The sequence below is a fragment of the Haliotis rufescens genome, unplaced genomic scaffold (assembly GCF_023055435.1).
Source record: "Haliotis rufescens isolate VD_foot unplaced genomic scaffold, xgHalRufe1.0.p SCAF_2, whole genome shotgun sequence".
NCBI classification, from domain to species: domain Eukaryota; kingdom Metazoa; phylum Mollusca; class Gastropoda; order Lepetellida; family Haliotidae; genus Haliotis; species Haliotis rufescens.
In genome coordinates, this window is record NW_025963890.1 from 22,515,658 (window position 1) to 22,541,146 (window position 25,489).

Genomic DNA, 25,489 nt, shown 5'->3' on the forward strand with positions numbered 1-25,489 from the left:
AACACTGTAAATATATGTGCAACACAAAACGGGTGGTGAGAAACAAAACGTTCACATGTGAGGATTGCTATAAATTCAGAAAAAAAAACCAACATGATAAATGAAATCTCTTCATATTGCAAACATTCAAAGTATATTCAATTTATCAACTGTTTCCCATCATTATGAATATCTGAGTGACATTGTATTGCTAACAGTCACCGAAAGTAAGAAGCCTGTTTCACTATGTAAAAACATGCATGGCTATTTTAACAGGATTGTATCGAGCCATGACATCACATTTCAGACATGAACATTATAACTTGCCTTTTACCATGTTTACATGAAGAAAAACCTCATAAAACTGAACCCTTTTAATCAAGACCTCATTAATCAATCCAACTGGTGTTAATGGAAATACAATGTCCAGATTGATAAAGTCCCTTTTATTATTAATCAAGTTCTCCTCATGTAAATATGCTAAGGCAAATGATGGTAGTTCACTTACTCTAAAGCCATTTATTTAGTATTAGTTGGATTATGGATGTAACATATTAAAAAATCCAGAAAGAAGAAATTGATGTTTGAAAATTTGTGGGTCTGGCAATTTCATAGGTGGAAAAAATACAAGACAACATAAGCTTCTTTGTAGAAATTGTTGATTTAATTAAAAGGTAAAGAAAATCACATTCATATCATATTCTCTTCGGAGTCAGTGGTGTTTTTGACTCATGTTTTTACCTTCACCAATAAAATCAATTTGGACATGTCTGAATTGATTATTTTTTAATTTTCTGATCACTTACATTAATTTTAGGCCAAGAGTGAGTGAGTATGGTTTTACGCCGTTTTTAAGCAACATTCCAGCATATATCATGGCAGGGGGACACTGAAAATGGGCTTCACACATTTTACCCATGTGGGGAATCGAACCCGGGTCTTCGGTGTGACGAGCGAACGCTTTAACCACTACACTACCCCACCGCCCCTTTAGGCCAAGAAAGTTTGTAGACAACTTTTACATCACATGTATTACATCATGTTTCAAGGTCAGCTATATCTGATTAGCAGTCTGTAAAGTGTACTTGGAGCACAATATTATCTGAAAATAACTACTTACCAATTGATCAGGTGTGTTATTCAGAAATTATGAGCGAGTTCCTGTATCAAAATGTCACAAAATTTAACATATTCAACATAATAAGCATCCCGCTATAGTAAGAGAAATAATATAATTGTTTTCTTAAAACATCATTCATATTAGCAAAGTAATGTTAGGAACCGCGTATGAATACAATGCCTGAGTAAACAGCCCTGTTTGTTACATAGTGCTGATTTCAGCCGTGTTTGTTTACAGCACTCACACATACTATCTAAACGTTAGGAACATTATGCAATAGCATATCCAGTAAGTAGGCATTCCACCGATGCATAGAGCTTATCAATAGTACCTCCTGCTAGGTCACCTCAATTGCATATTTATTCATTATGACTAATCACTATACTGCAAGTGATGGTCAATAATATTGTGCTATTTAGAAATAACAGGTATAGGTTGAACAGTATTTCAGTTAAATCAGGTGTCGGTATATAAACCCTAAGTGCAGAAGCAACATAATCAGAGTGAATATCTGGGATCCAGGAATTGGTCTGTGCGCCGTACTTGTGAGTGAAAATGTCCGATTTGAAATTGTGTAAACCGGACATTTTAAAATTCGGTCAACATCAATCACCTCAGCCACACGGACCTACATACCAATAGGTTGAAAGATATGAGGTGGGCATGACCAAAATGCAAATGTCCGATTGGCAAAATAATTTCCGGACCATCGGTGAATATAGAATATAAAAACACAACCGGAGATCCTGGCACGTCTAACAGACCACACAGTGAAATGTGGGTCCTTCAACCACTAGGCTCAACTACAATAACCATCAAACACTTTAAAAATAAATGTAGGTCTTTGATGCAGTCTTCTACAAACACTTTAAACTTCATCTTCAAGCCACAAGTACAAAAAAACAACAGAAAATCTATTGGGATGACATGAATATCAAACTGATCATGCTACTCCACACAGCATATAACACACCACCCTACTAAAGCTATGTACATTTCTTCTGTACACCAGACATTAAGGCATCACTGTCAGCAGGTGTACATTTCAACCCTGGCCACCCCACACTGGGCAATCCCCCCTGGATGCACCTCGTACATTGCATGTCGCACACCAAGGTTAATCTGTGGAGCAGTCCCAGTAGAGGAAAGGCTGCCATCAACATATATACATCAGCAAGCATAAACAACATGGACATGTATATACATTAATGACATCAATGATGGTGATGTAACTACCTACAAGTAAACATTGCAGGTATGTTTCACTTACGACATATCTGAAATGTACACGCTGGGATGGAAGCATTGTGATGTTAATTGGATGTTAATGGTGTTTTTCTTCAGAGGCTGTGGAGCTGAAATCAAACATAGTTTGACAAGCAAAGAAGACAAGCATCTCCGAGGAGCATCTGGTATGACATATCTCAATTCCAATATGAAACAAACCCGGGACCTATTCCCCACCATAGCTTCATTTCAGAGGTGACATCAACAGCTCAATGAGCTTAAAATCCAAATGCCTCTTGAACGTGAGATCAACATTTAGATATTGCAAAGTCATCACACGACAGTTATTAATTAACTATTATAATGAGGAGAGGTGAAATGAGGTTATCATTATGGCGGTTATATAGCATTGTGTACGCTTGTGCTAGTTAAGACTAATGCAGGTTTTATACTACAAACCCATGCCACAGTTTAACATGAATACCCCACTCAGACTGATTCCCAGCTGACCAGCCCTTGTTTTAGCCCCATAATGCCGAGCGCCAGACAGGGTAACAACTAACACCATCCTTTAACGCCTTTGGGTATGAAATGGCCAGGGATCAAACCAATGACCAGCTCTACAGGCAGACACTCTATCCACAAGACTACAGAGGCATTCGCCTGATTGTCAATCCTGAAAGAACAGTTCAACTTTGACTGGAAATCTAGTGCAAGCATCAAGTCATCAGAACTGGACAGAAAACTATAGTGGAGAATGGATCAAGGGTATTTATCATGTTAGAATGGTGATTTAATGCACTGGATAAACAAGGATGCCAGTATGTCTCCTTTAAACATCTGAAAAAGACCACACTATATAAAAAACATCATCCGCCATAAAAATACTCTAAGTAACATGGTACATGACTGAGCTATTGAAGTATTTGATTTTAGCTCAACACAACTTTAAAACTTCACACCAAAGTTAGAAAATAAACAGAAGGAGAAATACCTTCATAACATGAGTTAAACTATCACACTGATTCTACAATAGCCATATCGGGACAAACTTCACAAATATGGCTACGTAAGACATGTTACGAAAATAAGAACACTTTCTTCCAAGAGATGACATGATCAAAATATTCACTGAAATGACAGAATACTGTATTAGGAAGTTTCAAATGTTAAAAATTGTACATTTAACTTCTATGTGCCTAGCAAACATGAAAAAATTTGAAAATGTGCTTCTTACGACAAAATTGCAAACAATCCTGAGTATTGACTTTCATATTTACTTTGAAAAATCAAGAAATTGAAAAAGGGAAGTTGTCAACAGTAAAAGTACATGGTATCTCATGTCAGTATTGTTAGTATGCATGGCTCACTATTCTGTCCCTGAAACCCCTCAATTATCTAAACAGAAATCCCACACAAAACATGTCAGTTTCTGCTGATCATCTGATCACTGTGTATCCTGGCTACAGTGGCAACAGACAATGATATGCACATGCCAGAAAAGCATGCAATGTCCTCCACACAGATAACACCTGCTCACTGATATGTACATTTCACTGTGTGACTGACAGTGTTGTATTTCACCAGTCAATCTGCTTGTGTAGATTTCAACAGAAAGAAACTTGAGTTAACTATGGGAGCAGTTCCAAAGTTCAATGCAGGAAAGAAATGAATTCCTTCAGACCTTCAGTCTTGAGACTTCCACACCCCCTTACAACCTACTGGGGTGAAATCAAGGATCACAATCTAGGTAAATCCCATGACTAGCAGACCCTGGCATGGCTAAGGGAAACAACTCAATTAATGAAATTTAACATAACATAGGACATACAGCCAACTCATTGAGTGGCAAATCATGGGACGGAGCTGAAGGTATATACTCATCCAGTTTGCAACTTATCGTAAAAGGGTGTTCCCAAATTTTGTTCTATTATGATATTAATAAGGACGGAAGGTTCAAAAGTTATCTATTCCTTTCAAAACAACATGTCTATCTTACACCTTTGATCATACATGAGAACCTACCAAGAGAGAGTGGTCAATGGTGTGGTCTGCCTAGAGAAGACCCAAACTGTCACTCATGTAATGCTACTGCAGTTGGAGAAGAGTTCCATGATCTCTTCAGATGTGAAGCTTTTCTCCAACAAACATTTGCCTTATTACCCAGTAACTTGTCCAAATAATTTTAAGATTTATCGTTTACTTAATTCAAGTAAGCCCTAAGGGTCTGAGAAATCTTGCCAGATATATTGTACACCTATCATGTAAAATTGGTGCATGGTATCCGATGTTTCATTTAAAATGCATTGGTAGTCCTTGGAAAAATCAGATTTCTTGACGTTTCTATATTATCTATAGAATTTAACTGGGTAGTTTATCATCTACTTCAGTCAATGAATCAGGTGAGTTAATGTAGCATCTATATTCATGATCACCAAGCATGATAATATACCATTATGCGTTATATAGAACATACCACATGAAACAGCTGTTTGCATCCACCACAAGGGAGACACATTACATGTACCACACAACCCTGGTATTAAAGCTCCCTTACACATGTAGGCAGACTTTCTTTTACGTATTCTTTAATTCAAATCTTATTTAGATTTCATTCAAATTGCCAAGAAATAAGGGAACAATACTAAAAGGGCATTTTGGTAAAGTCAGCACATTCTTCAACTTGGGTCAATGGACCAGTAAAAAATTCTAACATTTTTAAATATACTAAAAATATACATTTGATAGCAAAAATGTATAAATACTTGTTATCTTTTAGTTCTTTACAACCAACTTGAATTCATAATTTAAAATATGCTTTTATCCTTAAAAGCAGTTGAATAAAATCAGATCCCGTATTACCTCCACATAGGTAAAACAATTAAACAATAAACATGGCCACTGGCCAATGAACAAACAATACTGGTCTATCACAGTTAGGAATGGCATGGGGGTTGATAACTCCTGTATACCACAGCTGTCAACACTCAATTCACAACTTGAAATTTACACCCCCTATTGCTTATCAACAAGTGTTCATAACGGTAATACATGTCAGTTCTCCTCATTCATAGTACACACCATACACAGAGCCTATCGCATATAAATGTTGATTGCGGAATTCGGAAGTGGAGAAAGTGTCGCTGCCGGCATCCCACAGGCACCGGCTGCTGACTCGCATGTCTTGACCACCCAGCTGACCAATATGGACAAGGCAGATGATCTTGTAGCGAGGGATCATCAACTCTTTGACCCTGGCCTTGATCACCTAATGAGAGAAATAGACATCAGGATTGACTGACATGAAGCATCACAAACAGAATAGTTGTGAAATGCACAAAGCATATGTCACATTTAATAAAAGCCTTGTTCTTAACCATTGTAAACATAACCTTTTAATCATCGAATGCAGGCTTATGAAAATCTATCTACATAGGTACAAAATATAGAGATATATTGAACAATGTATGAGAAATTTGTTTCCTTATTGTTTAATGCTGCACTCAGCAATAATCCAGCTACATGACGGTGGCCTGTAAATAATCGAGTCTGGACTCGACATTCCATTGATTAAGTCTTTAAACGGCATTTAGAAGTGATACACATAAAAGAGAGAATTTGTGGATGTCAACTTCTTTAATATGAGGAGCACAAATTTTCAGAGTATATACTTACTAAAGGGTATTTGATCTTGTACCTCTCAGCATAATACAAACACAATGTAATTTAAGGAATTTTTTTTTAGGATAAATCCAATGCCGTCTGCTGGCTGCCTACCTCAGAGAGAGTTTTGGACATCTGTCTGCAGAGTTCTGGTTCGTATCTCTCCTCTGCTAAATATGCCTCCATAACATCCTTTATAATGTTCTGGACCTTGGAGTATGGGAAGCGTTTATTGGGGGAAAGTTGGTATGTGTTCTCAAACCTGACTGGGACACGATACGTCTCGTCATGACCAGGCTCATCGAGGAACGACACTGTGCTCATGGAACTGGAAAATAAACACAAAATACTTAGCACATATGAAATTAATAGAGATAGATTTATACAATGATTATTATAGGTTAAGGTCAGGCCTCCAAGTTTGATTTCTTCCTACGGGTTCATCTGGTTCCAACTAGGGCTGGTACGAATCCAAATTTACTACCCAGGTACCCGTCCGGTGGGTACCCAGGTCCTACTCAGTACCACAAGTCTGGGTAGTCTTGTGGGTACCCAGGTCCTACTCAGTACCACAAGTCTGGGTAGTCTTGTGGGTACCCAGGTCCTACTCAGTACCACAAGTCTGGGTAGTCTTGTGGGTACCCAGGTCCTACTCAGTACCACAAGTCTGGGTAGTCTTCTGGGTACCCAGGTCCTACTCAGTACCACAAGTCTGGGTAGTCTTCTGGGTACCCGGGTCCTACTCAGTACCACGAGTCTGGGTAGTCTTGTGGGTACCCAGGTCCTACTCAGTAGCCTGCAACCTTGGGGTATCGCGGTACTTGTCATGTACGCTAAACGGAACAAAATGCACTCACTAACCTTTATGATTATTCGCGTTCTCTATATCAGATATCATTCATGTTATCAAACAATGCATATTTTACTGATAAAAGTTCATTATTTACATCAGTAGCTCCGAGTAAAAGCCGGGCCTCACGCTCTGGTGGACAAGGGAGAGAACTCCATCGTATCGCGGTACAGAGAAAAGTTGTGTATAGAGGTCCGAATTGGACAAAAAGAGGACATAAATCTACCAACCACTTGGTATGATCATGCCAGACATCAATGATTTGTCCAGACAAGTGCAAAGACAGCACAAGTAAAATTCCCAGTGTGTTATCAGTAATAGGTATTCAATGCCTATTTACCGAAAAGTAAGAGAGAAATATTTTTATAAGTCAACAACAAAATATCAGAAATGATATTCTAAGATTGTTTATAAAACAATTGGATGACAATTTTTTGTCACAAAATGGAAAAATGTTAAAAGGCATCAATAAATAAATAAAAAGCACTCCTAGTATGCCCAAAGTATGTATTTATCTTTTGGCTACTAGTGAAGAAAGTATTTCTAAGTTTGGCATTATGGCCCTTATGATCTCCCAATAGATTCTGGGCACAAAGCGGGAAAAAATGTGCAGACTACGTAACTTCCGTTACCTTATTAGTCGCCATGACTATGCAGATGATCTAGTTCAGGTCGATAGAGAAAGTTTACTTGGGGAACTGCGGGTTATATCGTTGGCCATTGATAGATGGGGGTAAGGCAATATTACAACAGATGCCAGAAGTAAGTATCAACGCATTAATAACTCCTTACTTACAGCCGACGGAACATTCCAAGGAAATTGAAATTGTTTACGAAGTGAGCACTTCCTGGTTACTGATTTACATTAATAGACAGCCGCTAAGAGGTGTGTCCCGCGTGAACTATTGGAAATCACAAATGTCGCGATACGATGAATGCCGCATTACCACGAGGTCCGAGTATACCACGAGTCTGGGTAGTCTTGTGGGTACCCGGGTCCTACTCAGTACCACGGGTCTGGGTAGTCTTGTGGGTACCCGGGTCCTACTCAGTACCACGGGTCAGGGTAGTCTTGTGGGTACCCGGGTCTAGTCAGTACCACGGGTCTGGGTAGTCTTGTGGGTACCCGGGTCCTACTCAGTACCACGGGTCAGGGTAGTCTGGTGGGTATCTGGGTCTAGTCAGTACCACGGGTCAGGGTAGTCTTGTGGGTACCCTGGTCTACTCAGTACCACGGGTCAGGGTAGTCTTGTGGGTACCCGGGTCCTACTCAGTACCACGGGTCTGGGTAGTCTTGTGGGTACCCGGGTCCTACTCAGTACCACGGGTCAGGGTAGTCTGGTGGGTATCTGGGTCTAGTCAGTACCACGGGTCAGGGTAGTCTTGTGGGTACCCGGGTCTACTCAGTACCACGGGTCAGGGTAGTCTTGTGGGTACCCAGGTCCTACTCAGTACCACAAGTCTGGGTAGTCTTTTGGGTACCCAGGTCCTACTCAGTACCACGAGTCTGGGTAGTCTTCTGGGTACCCAGGTCCTTCTCAGTACCACGAGTCTGGGTAGTCTTGTGGGTACCCGGGTCCTACTCAGTACCACGAGTCTGGGTAGTCCTGTGGGTACCCAGGTCCTACTCAGTACCACTAGTCTGGATAGTCCTGTACCTGGATCCTACTCAATACCACTTGTTCAGGTAGTCTGTGGGTACCTGGATCCTACTCTGTACCACATGCTTAGGTAGTCCTGTACCCGGGTCCTACTCAGTACCACGAGTCTTGGTAGTCTTGTGGGTACCCAGGTCCTACTCAGTACCACGAGTCTGGGTAGTCCTGTGGGTACCCAGGTCCTACTCAGTACCACGAGTCTGGATAGTCCTGTACCTGGATCCTACTCTGTACCACATGCTTGGGTAGTCATGTACCTGAGTCCTACTCAGTACCATGGGACTATGTAGTCCTGTACCTGGGTCCTACTCAGTACCACGGGACTATGTAGTCCTGTACCTGGGTCCTACTCAGTACCATGGGACTGTGTTGTCCTGTACCTGGGTCCTACTCAGTACCACGGGACTGTGTTGTCCTGTACCTGGGTCCTACTCAGTACCACGGGACTGTGTTGTCCTGTACCTGGGTCCTACTCAGTACCACGGGACTATGTAGTCCTGTACCTGGGTCCTACTCAGTACCACGGGACTGTGTTGTCCTGTACCTGGGTCCTACTCGGTACCATGGGACTATGTAGTCCTGTACCTGGGTCCTACTCAGTACCCACCTGACCTGAGTACCTGAGTTACCCATCCCTGCCCTAGTTCCTATGTTATTTTCCTGGTCATCAAAGCATGTCAGATGTCCAATGAGTAGGGCTGGGACGATACACCAACTGTGCGATCCGATAGTATCACGATACCTTGCTCACTATCCGATATGTATCATGATACTTGCATGTACTCTTATCCGTGGTGTGTAAGCCATCTTTTTCATAGACAGGATGGCCAAATACCATGCACACTAATGATTTACAGTTGGCAGTGTCAAGTATGGCGCAATGGATGAAAATATTTATGTTTTCACTATTCATTTACACTAGTAGTTAGTGTTTGGGGTAACATTTATTAAAGAATTCATTTAAGATAAGGATCGACACTTTCTACTTAGTGTGTGAGTATGATCGATACTTGTATCACGAAATAAAAAATCGTGATCCACCGATATATTGGGCTTACTGTCCCACTACTACTACTGAGAACAGTACATGGGTCAGTACATGTGAGGGGCTGTCGGGTAGCCTAGTGGTTAAAGGGTTAGCTCGTCATGCCGAGGACCTGGGTTCTATTCCCGACATGGTTGCAAAGTAAAACCACACTCACTCACTCATTCAGTGCATGTGATGTCATAATATAACATGAAACAGTGTGAGAGTACATTAGTTGTTGACACACAATCTTCCCGAGGCAAGTGTGTTAACTGACTATAAAAGTCCAGTTTCCCCCCTTGCCAAACTAGGCTGGTATTATGGAGTTACAGTTTGGCTGGACTAACGAGTCTATGCATAGTCCAATCAAAATCGAGCACCGAAATCGAAATCCGGTTCGTAAAATGTCATGCAGATTTCTGTCGATTGCAGGATTTGCAAAGCATGTGCACCGCAAACTCGTTGTCAACGATAATTTCCAAGTCTTTTCATGTTTTTAATCAAGGTGCTCACATGATTTGATGCACTTCGCTATGTGAGACTTGTTTTATCACAATATAGATCTTGATTGTCGATCAGATCGTTTTGACTGGGTGCCGCCATTTGGTTTGAAGCAAATGCAAGTGATACGAGAGGTGGAATCTGATTGGTCCATATGAGAGGCTTAGATGGGACATAATTGGTAATAACCACTGGTGGCGCTATGGTTGAGCCCAGGAATTCCAACCTAGTTCGGCAAGGGTGGAAACTGGACTTTTAAAGTCAGTTAACTCCCTTGCCTCGGGAAGATGTTGACACACGTACATACAAACAAGAGGGGGATAGAGCACTGATCTACGTAATTGGATATGATGACATGCATCAACTGAGTCACTGAACCTGAACCCGTTAGTCTCCTCCGCACAGCAAGCATGTGTTGCTGCAGACCAATTCTAACCTGCATCTTCACATGGGTTCCCTTTGTACATCTGATGGATCAACACCCATTCATTGTCATGATCTGGTGTAGACTTCCCAGCTAATATAACTACCAAATACTAATTCATAGTAAACTCATTTCCTATTTCAGGCCATAAAAAATCCATTCCTTCATGCATAATGATCCTTTGGTCTAAAGCCTTTTGAAGAATCAACCTTGACATGAATCGACCATTTGAAGATAATGGCTAAAGGGAGATTTACGAGGTGGATTTCATATGGATTTCAACTTTGTTGGAAAGGCTATTCTCCTAGTAAATATACAAAACATAATCATGATAATATATAAGACTTCTGATCGAAAATCTATATGAGCAGTTATTAGATTTGTATGTTTGTTTGTTGTTAAACGCCGCACTCAGCAATATTCCAGCTATATGACAGCAGTCTGTAAATAATAGAGTCTGGACCAGACAATCCAGTGATTGACATCATGAGCAACGGTCCATGCAATTGGGATCGATGACATACATCAACCAAGTCAGCCAGCCTGACCACCCGATCCTGTTAGTCGCTTCTTATGACAAGCATAGTCGTCTTTTACGGCAAGCATGGGTTGCTGAAGACCTATTCTACCCCGGATCTTCACGGGTCAGTAGTTATTAGAGAAAAATAAGGTAATATTCAATAATTTGATTTTTCATAATGTTACTTTTCTACATTACATTTCAACGTTTGCATACTTTCGTGAATATGATAACATCACTGGAGAATATCATCATAGCTCAGTTGTTAGTAAATGAACAATGTTATCAAATGAAAAATGACACTGTCAAGGATTGTGTTGCAGGGTTTATACTTATGGTACTGTATATGTCCGCAGATAAGCCAAATTTTGAGGACTGGAAAATAGATTCTGTAGAAAGGGGTCAGCTTATCCAGGGGATACAATTTCATGATAGTATTTTTCAGATCGTGATCTGTCAGAAACATGACAGTCTGATAGATGACAACTTCCCAAAAGCTTGAAGTTGCCATGACTACAGCCATTATTGTTATAAATTATCAATAAAGTTATTATCATACACCAATGTTGTCAGTATTAATTTTTTTTATGCATGATTTCCGATCATAAGTTTTCAATTAAATGTTCAGGGTTTATCTTTCTTCATATACTCCACGATCTCTAGATATAACAAAATAATCCACAGATATAATATATAATCCACAGATGAAATCGCCCATAGCTATTATGCACATTTTGCAAAGTTCATAAATTGATGAACTGAAGATATGTTGGAATCACTATGTGCCATAAAACCTACACACGGTCTTAACAAATCTTTTAGTCATGATTATCTTTTCATTTCAGAAATCCCTGTAACAAGTCGAAGCTCCGGCCCAGGGTAGCAGGAGCCCCATGTAAAACTTAAAGGTGTAAGAAAGGGTTTGTTTTTTTCCAAAAAGGGACAAGAATAACACATTCACTCACAGATTCACCCTCTGTATGTGTGTTGATGCAAGAGATTTATGGTAGGTCTTCACAATTCTCTACAACTATTCTATGCATGGATTGTCAAAACACAAACCAAATTAACTCTGTATTTCTCAATTTGATTTGACTCATCAAGAACATTCTGTTTTTAAGTGTTGATTAAAAATATAATCCTGTATCAAGAAATCAGTCTCAGTCTCATCTAAGTTAAGTATCAACAGGCTAAATGAGAGGCCAAGAATACTGAATATGACGTCCTCATTCTCAGACAGAGAACAATACATAGAAGAGTTTAGGTGTATGAAGCCAAACTTATTATTTTTCCTTGTCAGAACTGTAGAATAAAGCTCCTTACACAATATAATAAGGTAGGGTTTCAGATCAGTACATTTTTAGGACAATGATTATTGACATGTAACATGCTCTATAGATGTTTTCAGATTTCATAATCAACTGGTAATAATATAGATGAATGGCCTACTCAAAGTAGAGATAATCATGTAAATGTCCTGTGCCATTTGTCTCTTGCACAATCACTGCAAGGAAATGCATTATCCTGAGACACTGGTATCTTCAAAATGGCTGCCAGGTCAGCCACACTGTAGATGAAGATATCAATGCATCCTGATCCAATTAATATTGCTGATACGATGCATGTGACCAATCTTTTTTTTAAACATTTTTTCATATTTATTATCTGCTGCTTAAATGACACACACACACACAAAAAGGAAGTCGTATCGATCTGTTGCTTGTATAATTAAGTCATAATTTCCTGTATGAAACTGCCTTGTATTCCAGCATAGTTCAGTTGTCTGCACTCATTGTGAAGAAACAAAGATGGTTTGTTCAGTCATCAAATACTGATACTCTCAAGTACTCACGCAGTGAACACAAGGAATAGATAATAACAATTAGGTCTGATTTGTCCCTTGATGGAGTTAATCAAGTATACTCACCAGCCTAGGGCTGGTACGGGTAACTCGGGTACTCAGGTCGGGTGGGTACTGAGAAGGACCTGGCTGGACACCATGATAATATCAGTCCATAATAAATTAATGATTCGATTTTCATCCCTGCCACTACCAACCACACCACCTTATATCATTTAAAATCCTCCAGTACCTACACAGAGAAGAATATCGCAACAAGAGTTCATGTTTGAAGAAATGCCTTGAAAAATTGGTTTCTAAAAAATGAAATGCCTACCATACCACATTTTTTAAAAATTTGGATAAAAACTTAATAACAAATTTATTGTGGCCTTAGGGAGAATAGTATATTGTTACTGTGTACTAACAACAAATGATGAACATCATATTGCTAGGCTATTATAGATTGTCATTCACGACCTCACTACCAAACACCCATCTTATATAATATTAATATCCCCAAATGGTAACTGATGAAGAAAATCCCTACCTGTGTTATGATTACACAGATTCCTGGAAAAAATGAATATATAACTTATTGTGGCCTTAAAAACATATTGTTATTGGATACTAATTAGAAACACCATACTAGATATGTCTGATTTAACAACAATGAATGACATCAACATCCTAATGGAAGAAAACAAATGGAACAATCCTGATAGATGAAAATGAAAAACAATGAGTGTATTGTTAATGAATATGTATTTAGTGATGAAATACTGTACTTATCTCCAAGTGAAACTACTGTCAACCCTTCCACAATGATACTATTGATTCAGAGTAAGATCATGACAATCATTGGAGAAAACACATAATAAATAAAACACTGTCTGTCTGTCTGTTTGTTGTTTGACGCCGCACTCAGCAATATTCCAGCTATATGACGGCGGTCTGTAACTAATCGATTCTGGACCAGACAATCCAGTGATTGACATCATGCCCATTGATCCATGCAATTGGGATACAATGATATATATCTAGGAGCCTGACCACCCGATCCCATTAGTCGCCTCTTACAACAAGCATAGTCAGCTCTTACAGAAAGCATGGGTTGCTGAAGGCCTTTTCAAACCCAGATCTTCACGGTCATCATTTTTATCTCATGTCATGACATGCAAAGTTGACATTTTCACACATGACCGCACCACTCATGAAAATGTGGAGGTGGCTCGATAAGATAAACATCTTATTTGACAATAAAAGAAAAACATCCTCTATATCTATTAATATATTTTTCACAGTACTAGCAATTACATTAAACATAGGCTTGAAAGTAACAAACCTTACATTGTATGTAAAATGTCACTAATGCGAAGAACTTCAAACTGACACACGTGGAAGTTAAGAATGTCTTCTGTTGTATGTTACAGAACCAGATAGTACTCTAGTTGTACACATTATCTAGGAAAATAGATTGTTTTGGGGCAAAATTTTCAGAAACATTAAAAAACACTAAACAAATATAAAGACGAAAGATGTGTTCATATAAGTATATTTCAGTCAAACACAACAAATTGTTTTCTATCTCTAACTCTGAACAAATTTAAAGGACTATCCTAAAACAAGAAAAGAATTGGTCTAGTAAGTATAGAAAGGAGTCGGTGCTATTTCTGACTTAAGCCTTTGGTCTGCAAGCTCAGCTAATAATATATGAATCGGCTCAAACAAAAAAAACCCAGCTACATACCGTATTTTCTTGAGTATAGTGCGCACCCATGTATAATGCGCACCCCCCTCTAGCGGGTTCAATATTTTGGAAAAAAAGAAATTTGAATATTATGCGCAGAAAAAATTTACACCGTACCCTTTCAGCGAAGTCCGGCAAACGAACGGGTGCTGAGAAACTTTGTCAGTACAAATTTCGAAATTTGAGATAAAAAATCACCAGACATGTTTATTTACCGTTTAAATAGTATTTATTGTTCTGCTAGGCATTGTTTTATATCTAGGGATTAAGATTACCTTGTGTATTTTCTCGTAAACTAAGCCGGAAACAGCAATCAGCTGTACACACGTTTTCTTGGAATCGACCGGTGATTTGGTCAAGACACACCCAATGATATAACTTTATAGGATTTTTAATGCAAGGATCAGCAACAACTGTATCTGAAACTATTTTTTTATCAGGAATAATATATACCATTATTTTCTTAATTATATGCAGCCTTTACTAAACATATTTAAAATAATAATAACCCTAAGCGAAGCAGCTGATTGCTATTGCCAGGTATTATTTTTTACATGGAACCAGTCTGACCAGTCACCGTCAAGGCTCACGCGCACGTGGTCGCGAGAATTTCATGTTGACATAGAATCGTCAAACAAAAACAAATATGACTTTTAACGAGTCAAAGTATGTCATTTATGATATATGTATCCATTCTCTGTCAACTAAAGTTCGTTTCAAGGCGTCAATAGCGGTAATCTGACCGTGGTTGCTGTTAATAACGGTGAGTTGTGCGATCTTCCGATCGCTTCACACACGATTTCGCCGAAAAATAAGGAATTATGAATAAAATTAATGAAATAAGTTACAAACATAAGTCCAGATATACAAAGAACACTTTTTATAGCCAGACAGTGTAATTACATGATTATTTTGCGTACTTCAGTATGGATTTGTTGACATGGTATTTCCGGTGTTTCGTGCTCACGGTAATGTCTTTCCATTGGTGAAAAAAACATCCAAACTCATAATTCGTGTATAATGCGCACCCCCTTCTACACAGCTGTGTTTTTTCGAAAAAAAGTGTGCACTATACTCAAGAAAATATGGTAATTGTCCAACATATTTCAGCCTGCTATATCCAACACTAAAGGTATAATTATTTCCTGCACTTGTGTCTCCAGACAGCCCGTGCCCCATATACACAGGGCCGAACTAATAGCCCCCTTCAGGTGATAAATGGCCCCCACTAAACAAAGCTGCAACGGTCAATACAAAGCAAGTTATTTACTGGCCCTCTACCCACTTGAGCTGATAAGAAGGTCATGGAGAGCAGTTTATCACCAAACGGGGAAATATGGTCATCTAATACCACCAGAATGGGCTGACAATAGACCTTTCTTACAGGCAAATGACCTACACAGTGATTTATGAGAAATGAGTTAAGTGATGGTTTGTCAATATTGTAATGTTCTACTTCTTTGGCCAGCATTATAGTTGATGTCTGAAGAAATTAAGGGTTTTAGTTTTCACTACTTGGTTTATGGATCCCCAAAAGTCAGAAATGTGAAATAAAAAAACACAAACCCAGTTTAAAGAATTGTTTTAAGCCTGATATTCACACTTATGATTACACTAAAACAATGGTACATGCTCAATGCCATCTGTATCTTATTGCTTGGTCATATTCTATTCCTAGCTTCACTGGTACTAAAAGTAGTGTGTGGCTATTTAACCAAAACTCAAATTGTTGAGAATTTAAATATATTTTCTTACAAACACAAAAATATATTGGAAATTGAATTTCATTAATTCAACTAACAACCACAGATTTTAAAAAACAAATTCATAACGTAACTACTAAATAAAAGACTATCCTAACTCCAGTATTGATTATACATTGAGTGGTCAGGGGGAGAAATGTCTTGTGATATTCAACAGTCTGAAAAATGAAAAAATATTCTGCCTTTGATCACATTGAACAACCACATCAATCTGGAACTATTCCAAGCCTAGTAAAATATATTAAGTGTTCATGATTATACAAGAAAGTCATGGGGTCTTTGTCATTACCTCCTGTTAAATCTTTCAGGCTTAAGGATTAGATTAATATGGTGGAAAACATCAAAGATCCCAACTCCCCTCAAGATTTGTATTTCTGCTTAGCTAATAATCTACAAGCTCAGATTAAACGATCCTGAATATGATTCTGTGATACATGTTCTGTTCCCCTTTTCCACAAAGTGATCATGGAGCTATGACTGTCATAAGCCAATGTTAAAGTATGGGATCCTCATAGTGCTTAGATCACTTAGTGGAACAGGGCATTCATCATATCAGCTCGTAGGCTCAAAATATTTTGGGCACAATCCATGTTATCAAAAATTGGTAATGAAAAAGAGAATGAAAACAAAAGCATGAAATAATTCACACATACCAGAAATTCTGTTAATGTTTCAAACTGCCATTAATACTGGTGAAAATCTGTATCACTATGGCAACTGATTAGCTACACCAAACATAAACAGAACTTGATTCTAATGGTAACAGATCAAGTCGAGTCCATGTTGACTTCAAAAGAGTTAAACACTCCTAGAGTGAAAACTCTCCTGACACCACTGTATACACAGGGCTGATTGTATGGGGAAGTCATGCCTCTGTGTACTAAGTAAATAGGGTGGCATTCTACGGAGACTTAATTATGCCAACCTGGAAGGAGTATAAATGAATGGTGAAAACAGCAATTTTCCTTAAAGGGGGCTTTGAGCACAACCATCATGTGCCTTGGGAGTGCAGTAGACAGGGCATGAATTCAGGAAACTCAGAAAGTGTGACCACAGTGAAACATGTTTGTTTGAAGACAGTTTATTTTACAGTTTGTTTTTTGACCACCAAGATTGCAAAACCTCCCAGTGTTAAAGTAATGAACCTATCTACCAGTATCCAAAATGAAGTTTAAGATGTTGCTTAGTGTGTTTGTCATCAATATTCCAGCAATATCCTGGTTGCCTGTAAATAATTGAGCTTGGACTAGAGCAACCAGTGACTGAAATCATGAGCAACGATCCACACAATAAAGTATGATGACATCAAATCTCTATTGTAGCAGGCTCTTCTGGAAATAAATTCTGACCCGAGTCTCACAGGATGGTGTGAAGATGAGAAGATTGTTTGTTTGTTGTTGTCGGCCAGCAATGTTCTAGCTATAAACGTTGACCTAAGTAATTGAGCCTGGGCCAGCCTAACCAGTGGTGGATATCATGAACACATCCCTATTGTGGAGACACCAGGGGTATGATGTCCAAATCACAGTTGCCATTTACAACAAGCAGTAGTGTGTTGGGGACCAATCCCAGCTCCAGAAGGGGAATATGAATGTGTGAAAACCACAGAAGGCAACACCTCCTACATTTCACATATGGGTATTTTTTTACCTGTGAAGATCCTGAGTAGAATAGGCCTTCAGCAACCCATGCTTGCCATAATAGGCGACTATGCTTGTCGTAAGAGTCGACTAACGGGGATTGGGTGGTCAGGCTCACTGGCTTGGTTGATGCATGTCATCGTATCCCAATTGCGTGGATCAATGCTCATGATGTCAATCACTGGATTGTCTGGTCCAGACTCTATTATTTACAGACTGAAGTCATATAGCTGGAATATTGCTGAGTGCGACAACCAACAAACAAACAATGGGTATTTACATTTTTACCCCACATACCGTATTCGACGTAATAGGCGCCCAGGGCGCTCTCAAAATTAGAAATAGGGGGCTCTTATTAGAATATTATTTTGGTGAAAAAAAACAGAGTTGACACTTAAATTTGGTGGTTTATGCTGACAGCCTGAGGTGTTTTTGTACGACAGATATATTTTTCGAGAATTTAATTGCCCATTAAGGGTGCATATAACACACGAGTGTGTCTTGTACGCGAATAAATAAGTCTTGTATACATTGATCAATCGGAAGGGGTGTTAATTGGGATTGTTCACTCGCCAATATATTAGCAAATGACGCTGTGGGCGCTTATTAGAGCGGAGCGCTTATTACGTCGAATACGGTATTTAATATTGGCCAATATTTGCAAAAAAAAACAGTTTTTACATTTTTTAATCCCTGAAATATTGATAACATGGCCTGACATGAATCCTACTGACCCCACTTTGTACGCTCCATGTTGGCGTGTGGCCTCGCTGCTGGCCAGTGATGACAGACTTCCCTGCTTCTTCAGCAACCTGGCTGCCTTGTCCCTCGCAATGTCACGGTCGGACATCATGCTCAACTAGTTCTGGAAAACAGAATAAAAACATTTGACATGAAATATGAACCTGATCGATAACTTCATCACGATAGGTGGAAGCAACTGGGAACAAAACCCATTCCAAAATCAATAAAGCATTATAAAGTTCCTTCCACTCTCAGTACAAACTAACACAGATAAATTAACAGATAACATTACCATGTTTCTCTGAAAAATCAAAATATATGACAAAAACCACAATCAATAGCAAGAATTTCATTTCATTTTTCAAGAACCAAACATTTTCCTTGATTCTAAGCCTCTCATGTTAATGATATTTCTTGCTCTGAACATCCATCCCAAACACCAAATTCTGCTTCAAAGAAACAAAATAAATCAAAATACATGAAACAGCCAAAGCATACCACTAAAATACCTGCCCTGTTCTAAAGCAACAACCCTCCAGCACTACAAATCTAACAATCTGAAACACATGAAAGCAGACTGGAGGGAAGGCAATAAGACTTGTGCAACTTGAGGGAGATCAGACATGTCACATGTCAATCAACATGGATCAGGCTTGAAGTACAGCAATAGCTTCACAAGATCAGTGCTAGGAGCTCCACAAGTGGTGTCTATTGCTGATATGGACGTTACTATGGTCTGACTACAATGGGCCCTAATACATTTCACTCTGATGGATTAAAGTGACATTGGCTCAGCATTTGACAATTGATGGCATCAATCGCATTCATAGTCTTAGAGTTCAACAGGTATATCCAGTGACAGTGATAACTGCCTGCCCACTAGCCTGTGGCTAGTAGAAATTTACATGGACTAGCCATCATTCCAACCTCTAATGTCTTCTGTTTAGTATTATAATTCCAACATAGGCTTTATTTTAGAATCTTGTCTGTTCAGTATCATATTTTATTTATAATTTTATTTACTTTGTTTACAAATCCACCAGCCAAACATTTTAACAAATACGGTATGAAATTACATGTTTGAGTACCCTTTCTTCTTTTGATGAATCTGATAACTAATTTCAAAAACTAGGTATGACCTAGGTTATATATAGTTAAGGGTATTAGTAACTCTTTAACTTGTCCTAAAAAGGCAAAGACAAAAACATATCAGAGTGAGTGAGTTGAGTTTAACACTGTTTTGATCAGTATTTCAGCTATATCACCGTGTGGCATCTTGATGGGGGAAGAAGCCTGAATTCAACCATGAATTAGAGAAATATCTGATTCTGATTGGTTAATCAGAGGTATCAAATCACAATAAACCCCCTCTGATTGAAACAGCCGACTTGACGGCTGCATCACTGCGGAAACTAACATTTTTAGAATAGTACAGTCTTTGTCGGTAGGCATACAGTGATCGCTCGCTATTGCGCTACCAATGGGGTCCAAATAATTGGTGGGCGTTATAGACGATGAGCCGTTTAACCGAGGCCGAGGCGGGGGAGCGCGCTCGGCAAATCTCAAATCATCAATAGGCCTATGTGTTTATCTCACGTCACGTCAAAATAGTATATATTTTTATGGACCTAGATCTACCTGTAATATCATTCATTTATTAAATCTGTCATATTTCACAATGTCTGAAATACGTATTCCATTCTAATTTATCATTTTTTATCGATAAATGAAAAAAATATTCACTATTTCCCGCGATGTTATTGAAAATAAAATTCTCGGACACACATTTCTACAACGGGTCCGCATCGAACATGTCAAAGAGCAAAATAAAGACTATTTTAAGCAAATCTTTAAATATATTATACAAAGTGATAAATAAAATCAACAAAAATATATCTAAAAGTAATCAAACTTACATCTAAGTTATTATTTCCATTGTTTCGTGCGATCGCGTGTAATGTAAGTCAAATGACATCTCGGCTTTCGTCGCCTTGAATTCTCGGCTCGGACACAACGTTTAATGCAAAAATATATGCATGAAAAATCTTTGTCACAGCTCGTAACCTAGCACGATACATTCGCGAAGTTCCATATTTTTAATATATATCGTGATTTCCTGCTTAAAACGTTCAGAATAACACGATTTAACAAAAAATCTTTCGCTAACTTCTGAAATTTATCAAACACGAGCTTTGTATCAAAGCTTGATTGGCTGCCTGAGGTCACATGCTCAAAATTGACCAATCACGAAACTTGTAGCAGATTTCGGCAAGAAAGCGTCATTAGAAACAAATTTTAATCCAATGAAATCGCTTGTTATAACTACGGGGAAAAAACAGGCGATGTTACGAAAGCGCGATTACGAAATGAATGACCGCCGTGTTGTGACAGCAACTACATGTGTGTGACAGTTCAGCCTTAAATTGGATTGCCCACTAATTAAGAATATAAACTTCACTTGTGGTTCTCTTTTATTGCATGCATGCGCTTCTAAGATCAAAGGATGTATAGTGTGAAAAGTTAACTAGTTGAACAATCGTATTTCCGGGACTTGCCGCGGATATTTTCAAACAGATTATTAGAACTCCATTCAGCGATAAACCGTTGATTATGCAATGAGAAGCGTTATGTGCAAATAAACAACGAACAACAATACAATCATGTCTGTGTAAAACTCTCAGTATTAAAAGTGTACATAAATTTTGGGAGCCATGCGTTACCGCGCGTAATAACCGAAGTAGCGCTTTATCGAAGAGCGCAATAGCGAGCGATCACTGTATTTAAATAAATATATGTACAATAATATATATGTATATATATATATAGGCTACAAAATGCAAAGTTGCAGCTACTGCAATATTCAAGGGATGTGTGGAAATACACAAAACACAACAGAAATCTACAAGGAGAATGTATTTCAAGTTTTGAGGACAACAGAGCGCTATATGGTGCGCTTTCTATATATACGACTGTGATGTCATATCTTTTGCTTCACAATGAACGATATGATGTCATAAGAGTAGCGTGCGGTATTGAAGGCTTGCTTAGTTTCTCTTTAGGGGTGCCCACCTCATGTTAGCTTACAAAGTTGTGGTACTACATGCTTTCAGTGCCTGCCATATGTTCAAGTGAAGTATTATGAGTGAGTGAGTGAGTGAGTGAGTGAGATGGGTTTAACGCTGATTTTAACATTATTCCAGTTATATCGCGGCATGACAGCTTAATGTGGGAGGAAAGCCTGAAATGATGCAGGTCTCAGATGTTTACCACTTCGGTGAAACCAACGGGCATGGTTATTGTGCTGACAAACCTAGAAACATAATCGGGATGAAATGGGATTTGAACCCACAATCATAGGTTTCTGGCATGCTATGGGACGCAACTGTGCACAGCGAATCACAGCGCCTTAGACGACTAGGCCAGCAGTGCCCCCTGAAGTATTATGGTGTAAACCAACTGTGGTGTATACACATATCCATATTTTGTTTAGAGGCTCTTGTAGGTGATTCCATAAATTCTGATCAACAAACCACTCAAAACAATGGACTCAACCCATGCCGCTTCACTTAATATATTTGCCAACACCGAAGAGTTTGCTTCTTATTTAGTCATGGTAGAATGGAGATAAGCAAACTGAGTTTTCAATGTAGAGCTAGGTTACCAAAACACCATGATGCACGTTTAGATGTTGAGTGAGTGAGTGAGTGAGTGAGTGAGTGAGTGAGTGAGTGAATGAGTGAGTAATATCACTGCAATATCCAGCAATATCATGGAGGGAGACACCAGATATGGCCTTCACACATTGCACCCATATTGGGAATCCAACCTGGGTCTTCGGTGTGACGAGCAAATACTACTTTGGTGAAAACATAGGTATGGTGCTGACATGCCAGTAGACATGATATCACAGTCACCCACCATTCAACCCCACAATCATAGCTTCTTGATCCACCGACTGTAAATTTTGTTGAAAATTTTAAACATAAATCAGAATTTTCGCTTCTTTTGTCCTGCCGAAAAGCTGATAACATTTTGCACCCAAGAAACATTTTCTAAACAAGGACCCATTCAAGTTGACATATTCTTAACATGAAAATAATGTTTGTTATTTTTCCTGAAACATTGATAGGATGCATAGATGCACAACAGTATTCCCGCTCGAATCATCGGGTTTGCACTGCTGACAGCAACAGCTGTGTTGCAGGTTTTCCTCCCACATTAAACCATTATTTTTTTTATACCACTCGACCAGTAGTGGGGCAGAAAAAATTATAAAGAATTGAAATGCTTTTTTTTCCTGTCTCCTCCTTACAAAATGGGAGAGGAACTTTCTGTATCTTTTTCTTGTCTTGGATCATTTTAGTTGCAGGTCACGCTGATCTGAGAATATATATATGGGCGGCCATTCGTTCAAAAAAGTATGCAATATAATAGTCAAATGTTACGAAAAGACGTCACATGAAAAGAAAGAACAATGTGTACTAAAGAATGTCAGTGTGCACGAAAGGACACTAAACTGCTGAAGGACGTTGTCAATAAAGAACGCCAGATGGCGCAGTAATTTGTTAACATTCTGAGTTTAATCGGTGTGTTCAACAGTGTATTGATAACTGCATGTCAAGGTGTACCGAATGGCTGCCAATATATACAGACAGTGACAATATTCTGGACAATCATGATTGCACTATCATTAATTATAGTGCCACATATTTGACCTGTTATATTGTAAACCTGTGTGTTTGAATATTAATGATTGATTATTCATTGATCTTTTGTGGTTATTTACTGATTCAGAATTTTGTTCCAGGGATTAATCCAAACTTGGCTTGAGTCTGATATTTGGCCCCAAGTCTGCAGCAAATGTCAGTAAAAATACCAAATTAAAAATGAACATTTCTCAATACATCTGCTATAATCCTAACTAATGGTAGCTTTGTAGAGGTGACTTGTATTTAACTAACAGGACCAATTATTTTATAGAGGAAGAGGTGTTATTGCTTTGTTTAACATCATTGCATTGATTGCAATATTAAATTCAATGTTAAAATATCCATGAATTTAATAATAATAAGTTTTAAAAATCTCAATTTTGAACAAAACAATGACTTTTCCCAACTTTCTAGCCAATGGTACTTAGTTTGGAATCCTAGATAAATCCCCGAGTTCTGTATACATGTACCGAGTCCTGGGTGAACCTTTGCGCTTCAATTTGTAAATTACCTAGTAATAGTGTGACTAGAAAAAGCTTCAACCACTAGGCATGTGCAGGATAGCAACAGGGATATGACAACAGCAAATACAATTTCTCTTATCCAGTGGAAAGTGTAGTGTACTATTTATATAGTAATTATCACTTGAATCTACCTATAAGGTCTCCCTAAAACATTGATTTATACATGAAGGGATTTATGACAAAATCTTTTCGCTTTCATTCTTAATTTCAAACAATAATGAGATGTCATCTGATTAAGTGTGTACATCTTTCATCTTTGTTTCTAGAGAATTTTGAACTTGTCAACTATGTCACGGACAACTAAATTCTACCAAATACGACTTTATTCCCCACACCCATACGCTGGGTTCAACAAATTCCACCAGACAAATAAATATAAACATGAATTAGGACCAGTAATATTAAAATCGAGGTGGTTCAACTAACTTTTTACAGTTGTCTTGTAAGTTTTCTTTAAGGCCAGAGATTTTTCTGTGGCACTGATCTTGTTGGTAACTTGATGATATGGCTATGATAAATAATATGCAATCATTCGTAAAGTGTATGATAAAAATGTACCAAAATTACAATCTTATCTGCTAAAGATATAAATGGAACATCTAGATCTATTAAAAAACATCAGTAACAAAAAATATCATCTGACAAGTTTTATTTCTCCTATGATATTTTTTTTAACATGTAACATGCCAGGTATAGAGTTAAATCCAACTAGTCCTCAGCACTTTAGAATAGTGGTTTCATGTGTCATAACTAGATTTTTGGAGATTATACTGGCAGTCCTATAGCTATTTTCACTAGTTTGGGACGAGCAGACAATTGACTGTGTCTAACCCTGATGATGCGACTTATGCTGTGTAGATAAAGTTACACGGTCACTGACATTCTAATCACATGTCATGAATTATGAATGACTAATCTAAGATTAGGCTGTTACCAATGTTAATGTTAACCACTAGTGCACTTACGGTTGGCCCAATTAACGTTCTGTGCAAACCTGTTAGGTCGTTGTTGATATTCTGTTTGGTCATTAGAAATGATTAGTACAAACTCTTAAAAAAAGAATTTCATTTTAAATCTTGAGTTAAAAGAAATGCGCGTTTTTCTGTTTTGTTTTTTAAAGAAATAAATGTTACATGTCAATAAAGATTACAGCTGATTCTTACTAGGCCAACAATTCATTATCGTCAACTGTTGACCTCCCTCGTGCAGCACGTGGAAGAAAGTAGCGTTAGTGTTATTTCATCACTAAGTGACAAGCCATAAATTCGACAGAATATGTAAATATGATCAGTGAAAAAAGATTTTTAATTACGCCTGTGCTTAACTTAAATAAATTACCTTTGGAAATGGTAGGCCCTTGTTCGGTTCCAAATGCATCAAGCGCACCTGCTTCTGATGCGATAGTTGCTTGGTGACTGGATGCTTTCGTTGGAGACTCGAAGGGGGTCTATTAATCAAATACTCCAAATGTTTATGTTTACATTTAATACATTCAAAATAACTTCAAAATTCAATCAACGATTTGCTTTTCACAACATATTTAGGATATG

The 25,489-nt window shown here is 38.3% G+C and overlaps 1 protein-coding gene across 1 annotated transcript; it reads right to left on the bottom strand.

Moving 5' to 3' along the window:
* Positions 1 to 1,162: 1,162 nt before the first annotated feature.
* Positions 1,163 to 25,361, bottom strand: LOC124111991 (dynein light chain Tctex-type 5-B-like). Its single transcript, XM_046471938.2, has 4 exons — positions 25,278 to 25,361; positions 18,697 to 18,827; positions 6,104 to 6,317; positions 1,163 to 5,594 (listed from the first exon to the last, which is right to left on the bottom strand). Exons 2-4 carry the CDS (start codon positions 18,813 to 18,815, stop codon positions 5,391 to 5,393), a joined length of 537 nt encoding a protein of 178 aa, XP_046327894.1. The 5' UTR covers positions 18,816 to 18,827; positions 25,278 to 25,361; the 3' UTR covers positions 1,163 to 5,390.
* Between the last annotated feature and the right edge of the window lie 128 nt (positions 25,362 to 25,489).

What these genes read in the sequence shown, in the direction of transcription:
- LOC124111991 (XM_046471938.2), bottom strand. Translation starts at nt 18,815, where the DNA reads ATGATGTCCGACCGTGACATTGCGAGGGACAAGGCAGCCAGGTTGCTG. An exon ending in CATGGAGCGTACAAAGTGGG is followed by an intron (nt 6,318 to 18,696) that starts GTCAGTAGGATT and finishes TTTATTTTCCAG; the next exon opens with TTCCATGAGCACAGTGTCGT. An exon ending in TGTCCAAAACTCTCTCTGAG is followed by an intron (nt 5,595 to 6,103) that starts GTAGGCAGCCAG and finishes TTCTCTCATTAG; the next exon opens with GTGATCAAGGCCAGGGTCAA.